The following is a 14,233-nucleotide window of genomic DNA, read 5'->3' as shown; positions in this document are numbered from 1 at the left end:
CATTCAAACATTGGGGGCATCTAAAAAGTGGCTTTCAGTAGGCTACTATCAACAACAGCATCATTTATAGGGTAAACTCTTACCCTTGTGAAAAAATTTAAGATATACAGAAACCTATAAACAAGAAGTGCTGTTTCTAATTTTATCCGTTCCATATTCTACCAATTCTATCTAAATTCTTTAAAAATAACTTCCTTTCCTATTCTCTCTACCCTACAATCTTAAGAGTTCTTGAAGGACGCACCATTCCCGACAGGATAAAGCCACACACAGCCCTTCCCATTCTAGCTTTAAATCATCCACTGCACTGTAACTAATTAAGCTCTAGTCATACTTTTTTAATTGAACTTTACAACTCATAAATATATTCACATAACAGTACAATTCCACTTGATCCCACAGCATTTGTTGGAGCTGTTGTCTTATCAAAAGCTTTAAGAGCAGCTTCCTTCCCAACAGCGACCCTACCGACATCGAGAACCAGATGACCCTTTTGTTGTAGATTTTTGTCTGGTGCTCAAGACTCAGCTGCACTGCTGGCCTTGGTCCACCAGATGTCAGCACCTGCACCCTGCCCAGCCCCTCCCCACTCCAGCCTTGACAATCAAAAGGTTTCTAAACAGAAAATTGCTCACAGAGAACCTCTGACTAAAAAGGATTATCGCGACACGTTTTCTCAAGACGTCTATAACTCCCTTCCTCTGGGCTTCCAAACTCGCACCGAATCTTCAAAATTCAATTTAACAATCAACTTTTCTAATAAGCTTTCCCAGCCAAACCCACTCCCTATAACTCCTCAGCTCCCAAAGCACCTAAGCAGACCTCTGAATGATTAGTTGTTTGCAAACCCTCTTGGTCTGTAAGTTCCCTTACAATCAAGCCTTTAACACAGTGCCAAACACAGTAGATGACTGTGTAGGTGCCTGAATGGCATGCACTATAAAATACTTACAACTACTGCTACAGCTAATGTGCTACAGTAATATTATTATTATTCAGTCCAGCTGCATGGGTTTCTGGAAGCAACATGTTCTGAACTCTTTTAAAGTGACAAACAGTACAGTTCCATGCACAAAGAAGCTAAATAAAGTCACTGATGTAAACACATTGTAAAAATGCACAATGCTTCAAATATGCAGGTGATTTCATCTTCCAATCATCATGAAAATATAAATGGGTGAATTACCGAAGTAAAAAATATCCTGTCGTCCTTTCAAGAACAATATAGTGGCCCTGGCTGGGTAGTGGCTCATTGGACAGAGCATCATCCCAGCACTCCAAGGTCACGGGTTCGATCCTCAGTCACGGCACATAAGAGAAGCAACCACTGAGTGCACAACTAAATGGAACAACTAAATGGAACAATGAGTTGATACTTTTCTCCTTCTCTCTCAAGTCAATAGAATTTTCTTTAAATGCAATGAACTAGGGACAGGGCAAAATAAAACCCAATATAATATCTGAAATGTCAGACCAAAATGGGAAGCATTTTCTTTAAGCAGTTCCTAAATGTGATGTGTAGGAGAACTTCAGAAAATGGAAATTATTTATCAGGCAAATATGTGGGGGTCACAGCACAATGTGGCATGTGGCAAGCATGCCAATGAAGCCAAAAGCACAGGACATAACAAAATTGTTGGAGGCGGGGATGGGGGAACAATATCTTACCCATCAGGAGAAACAACTCTACAAAACACTGTTCTACAACCTACAGTGAGTGACAGGTCCATTTCACGGCCCACGGGGTCTGGAGCAGGGCTGGCACGGAGTGAACGTTTGCAGTCATGTTAAGGATCTTGTTTCACTGAAACCCATAGACACAGATGACCGTGTGGTGGTTACCAGAGGGAAAGGGGGTGGGAGAGGTCGAGGGTAAAAGGGGTCCAATCTATGGTGATGGAAGACGATCTGACTGTAAGTGGTGGGCACACAACGCAGTATACAGATCCTGCATCACAGAAACATCCACTTGAAACCTACAGGGTCTTATTAACCAAAGTCACTCCAATACAGTTGATAAAAAAAAAAAAAAAAATCTTGCCCTGGCCGGTTGGCTCAGCGGTAGAGCGTCGGCCTAGCGTGCGGAGGACCCGGGTTCGATTCCTGGCCAGGGCACATAGGAGAAGCGCCCATTTGCTTCTCCACCCCTCCGCCGCGCTTTCCTCTCTGTCTCTCTCTTCCCCTCCCGCAGCCAAGGCTCCATTGGAGCAGGGATGGCCCGGGCGCTGGGGATGGCTCTGTGGCCTCTGCCTCAGGCGCTGGAGTGGCTCTGGTCGCAATATGGCGACGCCCAGGATGGGCAGAGCGTCGCCCCCTGGTGGGCAGAGCGTCGCCCCATGGTGGGCGTGCCGGGTGGATCCCGGTCGGGCGCATGCGGGAGTCTGTCTGGCTGTCTCTCCCTGTTTCCAGCTTCAGAAAAGTGAAAAAGAAGAAAACAAAACAAAACAAAACAAAACAAAACAAAAATCTTAGTTTTAGTTATGGCACTTATTTATAGCTGTAGTTCCTCTTATTTAAGTTTAATTGAGCTATAATTTATACCATAAATTTCACCTACAGAGTGTACAATTCAAAGGCTTAAGATACCAAGTTATATACATATAACTGTCACCAAAATCCATTTCAGAACATTTTCATCACCGCTCCCTCCAAAAAACCCGTATTCCTTGGCTGTCACTCTCCATTTCCCTCCAAGCCCCAACCCTAGGCAGCTGCTAATCTCGATTCTGTCTACAAACATTTGCCTGTTCTGGACATTTCATATAAATGAAACCATGCACTATGTGCTCTTTGTGACTGGTTCCGTTCACTTAACGCACTATTTCCAAAGTTCATCCACACTGCTGCACACACTCTATATGATAGTTCTTCACTCCTTTTCAGGGCCAGGTCATAGTTCACCATAGGGATGTACCACATCTTATGTATTCATTAGGGGAGGGGAGGGGAGGAATGGCCCAGAGCAATCTAATTCAACATGACCAAAACTGAGTTCATCTTCCTCCATCCTATTTCTCCCCGCTTTCTCTCTCAGTAAATGGCATCATCTAGTTACTCAAGGCAGAAACCTTCCCGTCCTTCACCTTATACTCCAACATCCAATTTACCCATTAACCCCCCCCAAGGCCATTCCCCCAGGCTCTACCCTGCTGCCACCACACCAATCCATGGCTCCTTTTGTCCTCTCCTGCCGTCCCCCAAATCTTTTCTCCACCAGATAGAGTTTTGAAAAATATAACTGTCCCTCACTGGCCTGTTTAAAACCATTTAACAAATTAAGCTCGAAAACCTGCAGGTGAGGCCCGTGCCCCGAATCTCAGCCCTCCTCTCTACCTCTCCCCGGCTCTCTCACCCAGCGGTGATGGTATCACCTGGGACCTCCCATGGGTCACACCCTCCCGTCTCCAGGCCTTCACACATGCTGTCCATGCTGCCAGAAGCGGAGGCTCAAGCCCAGCTGTCCCCCAGTCGTCCCTCAGTTATCCATTCAGGTGTCACAACCGTGTGTAAGCCTTTCTTTAACCAGCTAGACTGCGGGTCCTCCTGACACCCGTTCCTGGAAAGCAGTTCCAAGCGCCCAGAGAAGTAAATTAGAGATTTCTGCATGAAGAAAACTAAAAGGGTCGGGGTTCCAGGCCCCACCCTACTTAATGAGGAAACTTACTTTCCTGGTCTATACAAGCACGAAATCTATCTGAAAAGAGGACTCCCTATAAACCAGCACGAACCAGTGGAATAAACCAGCTCTAAAGTGTGCTGGGAGGCTCTAACAAGGTGTTCTCTTTTACAGATAAAAATAACTCCGTACTTATCCCCCATCAACCTCTGAGAAGGGTGGAAAGAGGTCACAATCACCCCAAGGAGCACGGTTAATGAAGAGCATCTGGCCGATCAAGGTCTCAGAGAATACACAGGGTTGAGTAAACATAGTATCAAGTGTATTAAAACAATATAGGAAGAACCAGAAGTAGCCTCCTTTCAGAAATCCGATTAACCTCCTGTAACTCATTTTCTAGCTGTTGTCACTGCTGACTCACCTTCGGCAATCATGTGGGAAACAGCACAACGGCAAAGTAACACTCAGGCCTGCAGCATAGTGGTTAAAAGTGTGGGCTTTGCAGGCCAAGTACAGGAGTTCAAGTCTCAGCTCTTCCCCTTCCCAGCTACGTGTGTACGTGTGTGTGTGCGCGCACGCAGCTCACTGACATGCTCTAGGTCCCAGCTCCCCATCATAAAATGGGAAGGATTTTACCTGAGAGGTGTGGTGAGGACTGAGTGAGAAAAAGCACAGGAGAATTCAGAACACTGTCTGAAACGTAGGAAGGACTCAGCATGTCACTGTGGGTGCTGCACAGAGGTATGCCACATTGTATTACACAGCTGGAATCTCTTCTTAAAAGTTTTTGAATCAGGTCTTACTGCAGGGGTCCCCAAACTTTTTACACAGGGGGCCAGTTCACTGTCCCTCAGACCATTGGAGGGCCAGACTATAAAAAAAACTATGAACAAATCCCTATGCACACTGCACATATCTTATTTTAAAGTAAAAAAACAAAATGGGAGCAAATACAATATTTAAAATAAAGAACAAGTAAATTTAAATCAACAAACTGACCAGTATTTCAATAGGAACTATGGGCCTGCTTTTGGCTAATGAGATGGTCAATGTGCTCCTCTCACTGACCACCAATGAAAGAGGTGCCCCTTCCGGAAGTGTGGTGGGGGCCAGATAAATGGCCTCAGGGGGCCGCATGTGGCCCGCGGCTGTAGTTTGGGGACCCCTGTCTTACTGGCTTAACATGTAACCTCTTTTGCTGAGACATCCTCCTTCATTTTTTAAATCAATCTTGGAAAAACAACTTATGGAGTGACCTGCCCTTTTCATGGTAGTGCCAAATTTACCATGGTGTTTACGGGCACATCTGTAAGTACCCGTCTTCAATTCATCTACTGGAAAGGATTTTCCCTCCCTGCACCAACCCACAGGCTCAGTTATATCACCTAAGGGAAGAAGAAGCATGAATTATTTCTGTATCATTAGGTCCTGACCTGAAATAAACTTTTGCTTTTAATGTTAAAAATCTCATATTTAAAACTTTTATTATACCAATATGAAACAGCCTTATCTAAAGAACATTGTTTCCAAAACCAGGTCTTGCAGAAGACCACCATACTGTAAGCCAAAAGAACAAAAGAACACAACAACAAAAAACACTGAATACCATGACTTTCCTTGGTGCTCTAGGAGGACATAGAAATAAATGCCAGACACAAAGTAATATTAACAAGTGGATTAGCCCTGGCCGGTTGGCTCAATGATAGAGTGTCAGCCGGCATGTGGATGTCCCAGGTTCGATTCCTGGCCAGGGCACACAGGAGAAACGACCATCTGCTTCTCCACCCTTTCCCCTCTCCTTTCTCTCTCTTTCTCCCTCCTGCAGCCCTGGCTCAATTGGTTCAAGGCAATTGGCCCCGAGGACTGAGGATGGCTCTGTAGCCTCTGCCTCAGGCACTAAAATAAATGGCTCTGTTGCTGAGCAATGGAGCAGCAGCCCCAGATGAGCAGAGCATCGCCCCCTAGAGGGCTTGTCGGGTGGATCCCAGTCAGGGAGCAGGCGGAACTTTGTCTCTCTGCCTCCCCTCTCAGTGAAAATTTAAAAAGAAAAAACAAGTGGACTTTTTCCTTTTCCTCACTTTCTGTTCTCTGGCAAAGATTCTTTTATAACTAAATAGCTGAAAGTGGTACAATAACAACACACCAGTCTTAACAAACAGAGCATACCCCAGACCCGTCCTCTCGCAGAGGACGTACAGGGAACATTCCCACACACGACAAAGAACACTGTTCTGTGCTAACAATTACCAGCACCCCTTGTTAGCTTTGTCACCCACTTCTCTCCTCTCACACAGTGTTCCTCTAACGCCACATATTTGGCTTGGATCAACAATAAAACGCCTGAGATTCCTTTTTAAGTGACAATATTGCTTAGAATGACTCCAGACACCAGCCCAGATCCAGCTGTCCCTTACAGCTAAACATAGTGACCCAGACTCAACAGCTCACAGTAGACCCCACACAGGCTGGACAAGGAACAGCCTTCTTCCAGGTCCTGGAGCTCTCAATTACAATTTACCTGCATGTTTTTAAAACTTTTCCCCCATGACTCTTTTATGAAGTCTAGTAACTCCCATCACTTACCGGTCAGCAGCTTCTACATCAAAACAAAATCTTCTGTCAATGGAGTCGACATGCCGTCTGGTACAGTCTTTCAAAAAGAACACCTCGCCATCCCCCTGCAAATAATCATTTCAACACTCTCAGACACTACAGTATAAACACAGACACACTGAGGTGCCCTCTCATTGGTGGGGGGGCGGGGAATCAAGATATTAAGTCCCTTTATTCTATATATTATCTTCCAAACTAGTTTATTTAAACACTATTTAGAATCTTAGCCATTTTTGTCATTTTCTTTGGGTTTTCTGGATCCTGATTTAATGGCAGTGACAATAAAGATCTCATGTGCACCGATTTTAACATTAACAAAGCATTTTCCACGTGTTAGAATATGTGTTCCTTGTACTATACTCTTTTAAAGAGAATAATAAGTTGTTTTTGTTTCCCATTACATTATACCACAGGAAATAGCAGTAGTAGGTGATCATTTTTGACCTATAAAAATTTCGATGCCACGTGCATCTACCTGAGAGTACAGGAAGGGCACTAGATTGGCTCTCCTGATCATTGAAAGCTAGAACCACTCAATCTCTGTGGCTTTTGTTTCTTAAGTGAAGAGACTGACTTTATCTTTACTTTTTAAATATATATATATATATATATATTATTTATTCATCTTAAACAGGAGAAAGCAAGAGAGAAGGATGGGGGGGGGGAGAGAGAGAGAGAGAGAGAGAGAGAGAGAGAGAGAGAAGGGGGAGGAGCAGGAAGCATCAACTCCCATATGTGCCTTGACCAGGTAAGCCCGGGGTTTCGAACCAGTGACCTCAGCGTTCCAGGTTGATGCTTTATCTACTGTGCCACCACAGGTCAGGCAGCTTGATCTTTTTCCTTAATTTTTTTATGGTACCATTTTACCTCACTAACCCATCCTCCTAAAAGTATTAAAAAGAGGAAGGAAGGAAGGAGGCCGGAGATAGAAGCCGTGTGCGGGAACACAGGTCCTCAGCACAGAACTAATTGGACAAAGTCAGAGCACACCCTGCTGGAACAGTGTAACATTTTCTAGAATATGAGCATCAGGAGGTAATCTTAAACAAACATTCAAATACACAAATATTGAAAATACCAGTTACAGTTATTATGTATTCTTTTATTGTTTGGTGGCTAAAACAGACCTCCATAATTAGGCAGACATGACTCGGGACCCGAGCGAACTCTGAAAGGACACTCGGATGACACCTCATGCCGAACCTTAACCCCCTCGGCCCTGCAAGAGCGCCATCCTCAGGGCCGCCTCTTCTCCACGAGCCTGATTTTCCACGCCTGCTTCACGACTACAAAAATGTATCTGTATTATAAGATATCTTAATGTTAAAAGAAGATACAAAGTATATGGAAATAAACCTGGATAAGCCCTGACCATAGAAACCCATGCATTCAAGTAAAAAAAAAAAAAAATGGTGTTTTCTGGCCTATTTTATTTAGAAACAACAACAAAAATTTTAATCCTAAAATAATAAAATAAAATGTATTTATGATCAGTGAACACAAACATCATTCCGGCGCCACCCTCAAAGACACCCTCACACAGAACACAAAGGGTTAAGTGCAGCACTCACAAGTTTCCCGCCAGATCTGTGCTCAAAGGGGATCATGTTGAATTTCTTGGCCGCTTTCCGATACATGCAGTAGTGTTTGACCCAGCTGGACCCGAATGGAGCAGGCCCTGAAACAAGAAACAGAGCTTTTCTATCTTCTCTCCTAAAGAAGCAAGTGCACAGAGTTCCACAGGACTAAAGAGGGAGCCCAGGAAGCAGCAACTATGAAGGTTCAAGGCAACAAGTCAGCAGAACAGCTCGTTTGTATAAAAGGGACAAGCCAGGGGAAGAAGGCTCTGAGGGCTTCCGTGAGAAAAGACCCTACTGTGTTCAGCAAAGAGAAATGGGTTAAAGACATTTTTCTAACAGTCAGTGGGACTTTCCTCTCACACCTGAAAAGCTGTTCACTGTAAACTATATATATTTTTTCTGGGTGCTAAGAGTTTGTGAGGGTTTCAAGCATTCCATTTGACCACTTTGGACTCAATGCCGGCCTTTCAAACTGACAAGAATTGTAGAATCACAAGTGTTCAAAAAAACACACAGTCCAGAAATCCAGCGAGTTGCTTTGAGTCCACTTTGGCTCGTTGGTGAGCAACGGCCCTGCCGATGGAAAAGCCATGCTTTGAAAGGAAGTGTGAAGAACTCAGGGGTGAGCTGTCCACAGATGCACCAGAACGTTCCCAGGACCACTTCTGACCTCTTGCTAAGTCAGTATTGCCATCACCAGAGCTCTTAAAAGACAATGGTCAACGTCTGGGGGACCTAGCATACAGCATTTCGAGAGCAGTCAAGGTCCAACAAAGGTCTACAGTTTTTTTTTTCTTCCACCAAGTAAAAGCATTTTTAAAAAGCAATTTAACATCTGTTATCACCATCATTTCAAAACAAACAAGTAAACTTTCTACACCTAAAACTCAAGAAGGACAAAGTTAGGAGGAAAAAAGAACTCACTTGGATAAGTACGTTACATTTAGCTTTAGGAAAGGCCAGTTCCATTCTCTTGGCTGGGGGATGGGGTGGGGCATGAAAGGGGTCCCTAGGCCAGAATCAGGCTCGTCTCAGGCCATCATTAGTCCCCAGATTAGACTCAGAGAGTCACTGTGTGTTATCATCAACCGCTAGCATCTGGAGCTTGTTCCAGAGTTCATGAAAACAGAATACTGCACTGATATTTCATTCAATGCTCAGAATAAAACCTCAAGGACAGGATGGTATATTGTTGTCATGTCAATATTAAAAAAAAAACACTAAAAAAACTCAAGCTCAGACCAAATGCCCAAGAAATGACAAGGCCAAACCACAAGAGTCTCTGAGCCCAACAGCAAGGTCTCCGCACCAGCAAGGCTGCCGACCCCTCCTGACACCCACGTGACCCTACCACACTACCAGCTCAGAGCACAGGGCTCATGATGATTTTCGCATCCCAGTGAGCTCCAGGCCGCTGCAGGGGAGGGTGCACCGGGGAGCCCAGCGACCAAGCCACAGGCCCACACTGAGGAGGTGCGTGTCTAGGGACATTACTCGCCCATCTGAGCGAACATTTTCCCATTCGCAAGTGGAGCGACAGGGCCTTACACTTTCCAGGGTTCTTTTTTTGTGGGGGAAGGGGCTGTATTTTTCTGAAGTTGGAAACGGGGAGGCAGTCAGACAGACTCCCGCATGTGCCCGACTGGGATCCACCCAGCACGCCCACCAGGGGGCGATGCTCTGCCCATCTGGGGCGTCGCTCTATCACAATCAGAGCCATTCTAGCGCCTGAGGCAGAGGCCACAGAGCCATCTTCAGCACCTGGGCCAACCTTGCTCCAATGGAGCCTCAGCTGCGGGAGGGGAAGAGAGAGACAGAGAGGAAGGAGAGGGGGAGGGGTGGAGAAGCAGATGGGTGCTTCTCCTGTGTGCCCTGGCCGGGAATCGAACCCGGGACTCCCGCACACCAGGCCGACGCTCTACCACTGAGCTAACCGGCCAGGGCTCCAGGGTGCTTTTAATGGAATACTGAGACAGGCTGTCTAAAGAGCTTAGCACCGTGCCTGGCACATAGTTAACGAGAAAACAATTTTGCCACTCTTGTTTTTCTGGGTTTTTTTCCCAAGTCCAGTTTCAGCCCAACTCCAAAAAGGAAAGAAACAGTAAGAATCCAGAAAGTAAAGTTTCCTGTGGGGTTTTTTTCCTCCCACTTGGACACATGACACAAACATTCAACCTGTTTCTACCCTATGTTTTAATTCTTTCAAATTCAATAAACTGAGATTAAGAAGGGAAAGAAGCATCAGAAAGATTCAGGACTCTGCCAGGCCATCAGGCTTTCCTTCATGATGACAAAGGGCCCAGAAGGAATAAGGACGAGTGGACAAGGAACCACCATCCTGTGGGCTGAACATAACCAACCACACCTTCCCCGGAAGGCACCCTCCGCCAGGGAGTGGGCAGGCTGATGGTCCAGGCCCCTCTGTCAGCCCCACTGGACAGATGAAATGAAAGCTGTGAAGCCCCGCCCCCCTCAGTGGTCAAGGGAGGGACAGGGTGGAGGGGTGGGGGGGGCAGCAAACATGGAAATGTTTCCCCCCTCGCCTCCTCTCAGCTAAAGAGCCATCACGTTCTACAGCTGGAGAAGCAAACTTCAGGAGCGAAAAGGTGAAAGTAAGACCAAGTCGTCAGAAGTTAAGAAAAGAGTTTTGGGTGCCTTCACTTCAAAACAAGGACCCTTCTCTGCGCTGGCTCGTCACTAAGACACCGCACGAAAGACTCTGGGAAAGACGTGAGGATGCCACCACCTGGGAATACGTTTCATGGCCACCTGCAATCAACCTGGTAGTGACAGTAAGAACAAGCAACCTCGAACCGGTGTGGAAAAGCGATCGCGTGTGATGGAAGGAGAGAGATCTGTCCCTCTGGACTTCAACAAGGAGCAGCAGGGCTGAGGGCGGGGCCGACGGGGTGGGAGGGGGTACCTGCGCAGTCGCAGTATGCAGTTTTACCCCCTTGTACAGAAGGACTTGAGCGTCCAAGGATTTTGGTATCTGCAGGGTCCTGGAACCAATGCCCCCGAAGATGTGGGAGGACAACAGTATACAAGTGTGCGTGCCTGTGTGTGCATGTGTTGGTGCTAAGGAGGGGGTCAGGCAGGAGGAGGAGGAAGAGACTACCCCGCCTCACTTTCAGCCTCCCGCCAAGCTCTGGCTCCCTTCCGAGGGACCACAGGATATAAAGGGGGCGGGGGGCTGGAAAGCATAGTTCACTGTCCCTTCCCTAGAGTAGGAACGTGTTTTCCCCCAAAACTGCAGTGGGAGGAGGCAGAGGAAGCGAAAGGAATAATTGTTCCACAAATATCAGAGTGGTCAGAGAAGCCGTTATCTAGCAGGCCTGGAGGAGCCCGGTGGCCGGCGGCCTTACTTTTCTCCTGCACGTACAGGTAGCCCTCAGCCGTGAACGGGCTGGCGCGCTGGTGGTCCCGGGGGTTCTGCCGGATCTTCCTCATCAGCTCCTCCACCTCCGACCTCGCGCCCTCGAAGCGCGTCCGCGTCTGGAATGCATCAAACACGCGCGCGCATGCGCGCCCAGGATTTCAATTCTCCCGTGAGTTTTTTCATTTACCTTTTTTTTAAAAGTCTCTGGATAACTGTAATTAAGTTTGTAGCATCTTTTCTGTAAGTTTCACCCAGCCTTCCCAGGGTGTCTCCTTGTGGAGAAAAGGGGTGAACAATGGTACAATAGCTAACAGAGGAGCCAAGGTAAGTAGAGATTATTTACTTTAGACGCTTGCTAAACCAAGAATAATTCTCTCATTCACCCTAAGAATGCCTGCATCCACCTCTCAAAACACTGCTAAATCTCACAGACCATACAGAATCCACCAGGGACACACCTGATCAGTGTGACTCGTTACTGTGATACTCGCACTACGTCTAAGTGCTGAGACTCTGAGAGACATCAATCACTCTTCCTTTAAACTTAATTACGGGTGTCATGTTTCCCAGGTCAAGCCACCTGCACTTGAAAATGACATTTCTTCTCAGAAGAAGAAAGGGGATGGGAAAAAAATCTCACCTACAAATAATGTCTTTGATATCTGAGGAGAGAAGTCACATTTCTGAGACCAAGAAATGCGTGGTTTGCCGTTATCTCTGTCTAACATGTCTGCTGACAGCGCACACGCAGGTGTGGGACGGAATTACCTCGGCGACTGCTGAGTCAGCACCAGCAAGCCTCTGGACGTCTCAAAAATAATTGTATTAATACTGAAAAACTGCTGACCTGAGCACTGTGGGGGAGCTGAACTGAATACCACTTATATTTCTCCCCTCTCCTCCTCGTAATGAAAGGGTGACTAAGGGTCCTAAGAACAGAAAAATGAAAGAACGGGACATGTTTTTAAGGGGGTGGGGATCTGACATGTAAACTGTGAAGGGTAAAACATTTCGCAGAGACTTAAATACAAGCTGAGAGGTTTCTGTAAGATCTGTGTGTGGTAAGAACTTACAAGCTGCAGAGAGCGTGGAGCACTTTGCTGAAGGCCGGTTCCTCTGGCGCCCCCATTTCTCTTATCTCCGGGGCTTCCCATCCCCATCTCAATAGTGATCATACCCTGTACTTTTGCTACGATTCCTCCTGACCCTCACATCTTTCCATCTGTGTTTTATACATACGTATACTCATACACGTGTGTGCGTACCATACATGCAGAGATGGGAGTGTGGGGACACACAGATACACACACATTTCTATTCACCCTGTAGTTTCATTATTTACATTAATGTTCAAATTGTCATAGACGGGACCAGTGGGGCCCTTTTCAGCTGGCTCCTGTGTCGTTTGACATGGGCCCTAATTTTCTAAGCAATCCCTTACCTCCTGATCCAAAAAGGAGTCCCCAGTTCATCTTATACTTTTTCTGTGGCCCAGTCCTAATATCAGCCACTTCCACAACAGAGTTCTTGTTCCTTTTTTAAAAAAAATTTTTTTCCATTGATTTGAAAGAGTGAGAACTACCCCACAGAGCAGGACTATAGTTAACATCGCTCTATGATATAGGTGTTTAAAAGTTGACAGAACAGTGCTAGACCGGCTGAAGGAGCACAGGCCTGATAAGTTGTACAAAAAATTTATTTATGCATCTGCAAAACAGACGGGCTGAGGCCCCAGTGCCATCAGCCGAGAGCTGCAGGAAGGGGTGTCTGATAAGGGGGTTGCTGCAGGCATTTGTTGGCATGGGGTTGGCTGCACCTGGACATGCTCAGATTAGCATATCTTGGTTTGTTGCCTTTGGTCACAGACTGTCTCCCTTTCCCAACTCTCAGGTCTCTCCCAATGGCCTTGTCCCAAGGATGCTCCTCAGAACCTGTGGGGGGGGGGGGGGTTGCTTATAGGGAAGGGGAGGTGGCTGAGGAAGATGTTTAATGAAGAAGTTGCCCTAGTGAGACGCTGGGTGAGGGGAACTTGAGTTTAAAGGGGTTTTGGATTTAAAGAAGCCCTGAACCCAAACCTAACAAACAGTAGACCCTAAAAGTTCTCACCACAAGGAAAAGCAATTTTTGGATACTACAAGGTGACTGATACAAACTAAACTTATTGTGGTAATCATTTTGCCATATATCTAAGTCAAGTTCTGTCAACCTTAAACTTCCACAGTGTTGTCTGTCAATTATATTTGGCTCAGTGGTAGAGTGTCAGCCTGGCATGCAGGAGTCCCAGGTTTGATTCCCGGCCAGGGCACACAGGAGAAGCGCCCATCTGCTTCTCCACCCCTCCCCCTCTCCTTCCTCTCTGTCTCTCTCTTCCCCTCCTGCAGCCAAGGCTCCATTGGAGCAAAGTTGGCCCAGGCGCTGAGGATGGCTCCATAACCTCTGCCTCAGGCGCTAGAATGGCTCTGGTCGCAACAGAGCAACACCCCAGATGGGCAGAGCATTGTCCTCTGGTGGGCGTGCCTGGTGGATCCCGGTCAGGCGCATGTGGGAGTCTGTCTGACTGCCTCCCCATTTCCAACTTCAGAAAAAAATAAAATAAAATAATTGATAAATTTGAAAAAAAACTGGAAAAGTAAAAATTAAAAGAAATTATGTGACTTTTGATTATAAAAACATACTTAGTGACTTTTCCAAAAAACATGGGAAGTAAATTATATGAAAACTTTAAAAAGAGCCACCAGGTGGCAGAATTCCCTGCGCCTCACCCAGTTGGTGAGCAGTTTCTTCTGCTGATTGACCAGAAGGTGGCAATGTAACCTCAGTTTCTCAGTTAAAACATCAGCTGGGTTTTAGTTTTATGACTTTTCATTTAACAGATAAAAGATACACATATCAGACATTTTCTGATACCAGAAAGCTTTTGTTTCCTTACATTCTGAATGTTGATCTGTAGTTCCATTTTGTAGTGATTGAAGTCTTTGGCAAGTTCATGGCCCTGATGGTAGAAAGCAAACATTCCCTGAAAAAATGACAGCATCTAAGACAAAG

General features: G+C 46.1%; 1 protein-coding gene across 2 annotated transcripts in view; it reads right to left on the bottom strand.

Annotated features, from left to right (window-relative positions):
- The window catches only part of ARHGAP10 (Rho GTPase activating protein 10), a 283,692-nt gene that overhangs the window by 143,929 nt on the left and 125,530 nt on the right, over positions 1–14,233 (bottom strand). For both annotated transcript variants that reach the window (XM_066386249.1, XM_066386238.1), the window contains exons 7-10: positions 14,118–14,222; positions 11,175–11,304; positions 7,801–7,907; positions 6,200–6,294 (exon numbers count right to left, since the gene is read on the bottom strand). In XM_066386249.1, the coding sequence (XP_066242346.1) occupies positions 6,200–6,294; positions 7,801–7,907; positions 11,175–11,304; positions 14,118–14,222 (437 nt within the window). The remainder of the gene's footprint in view (positions 1–6,199; positions 6,295–7,800; positions 7,908–11,174; positions 11,305–14,117; positions 14,223–14,233) is intronic.

This window comes from Saccopteryx leptura, chromosome 1, assembly GCF_036850995.1.
Source record: "Saccopteryx leptura isolate mSacLep1 chromosome 1, mSacLep1_pri_phased_curated, whole genome shotgun sequence".
NCBI classification, from domain to species: Eukaryota; Metazoa; Chordata; class Mammalia; order Chiroptera; family Emballonuridae; genus Saccopteryx; species Saccopteryx leptura.
This window is presented reverse-complemented; position numbering and strand designations above follow the sequence as displayed.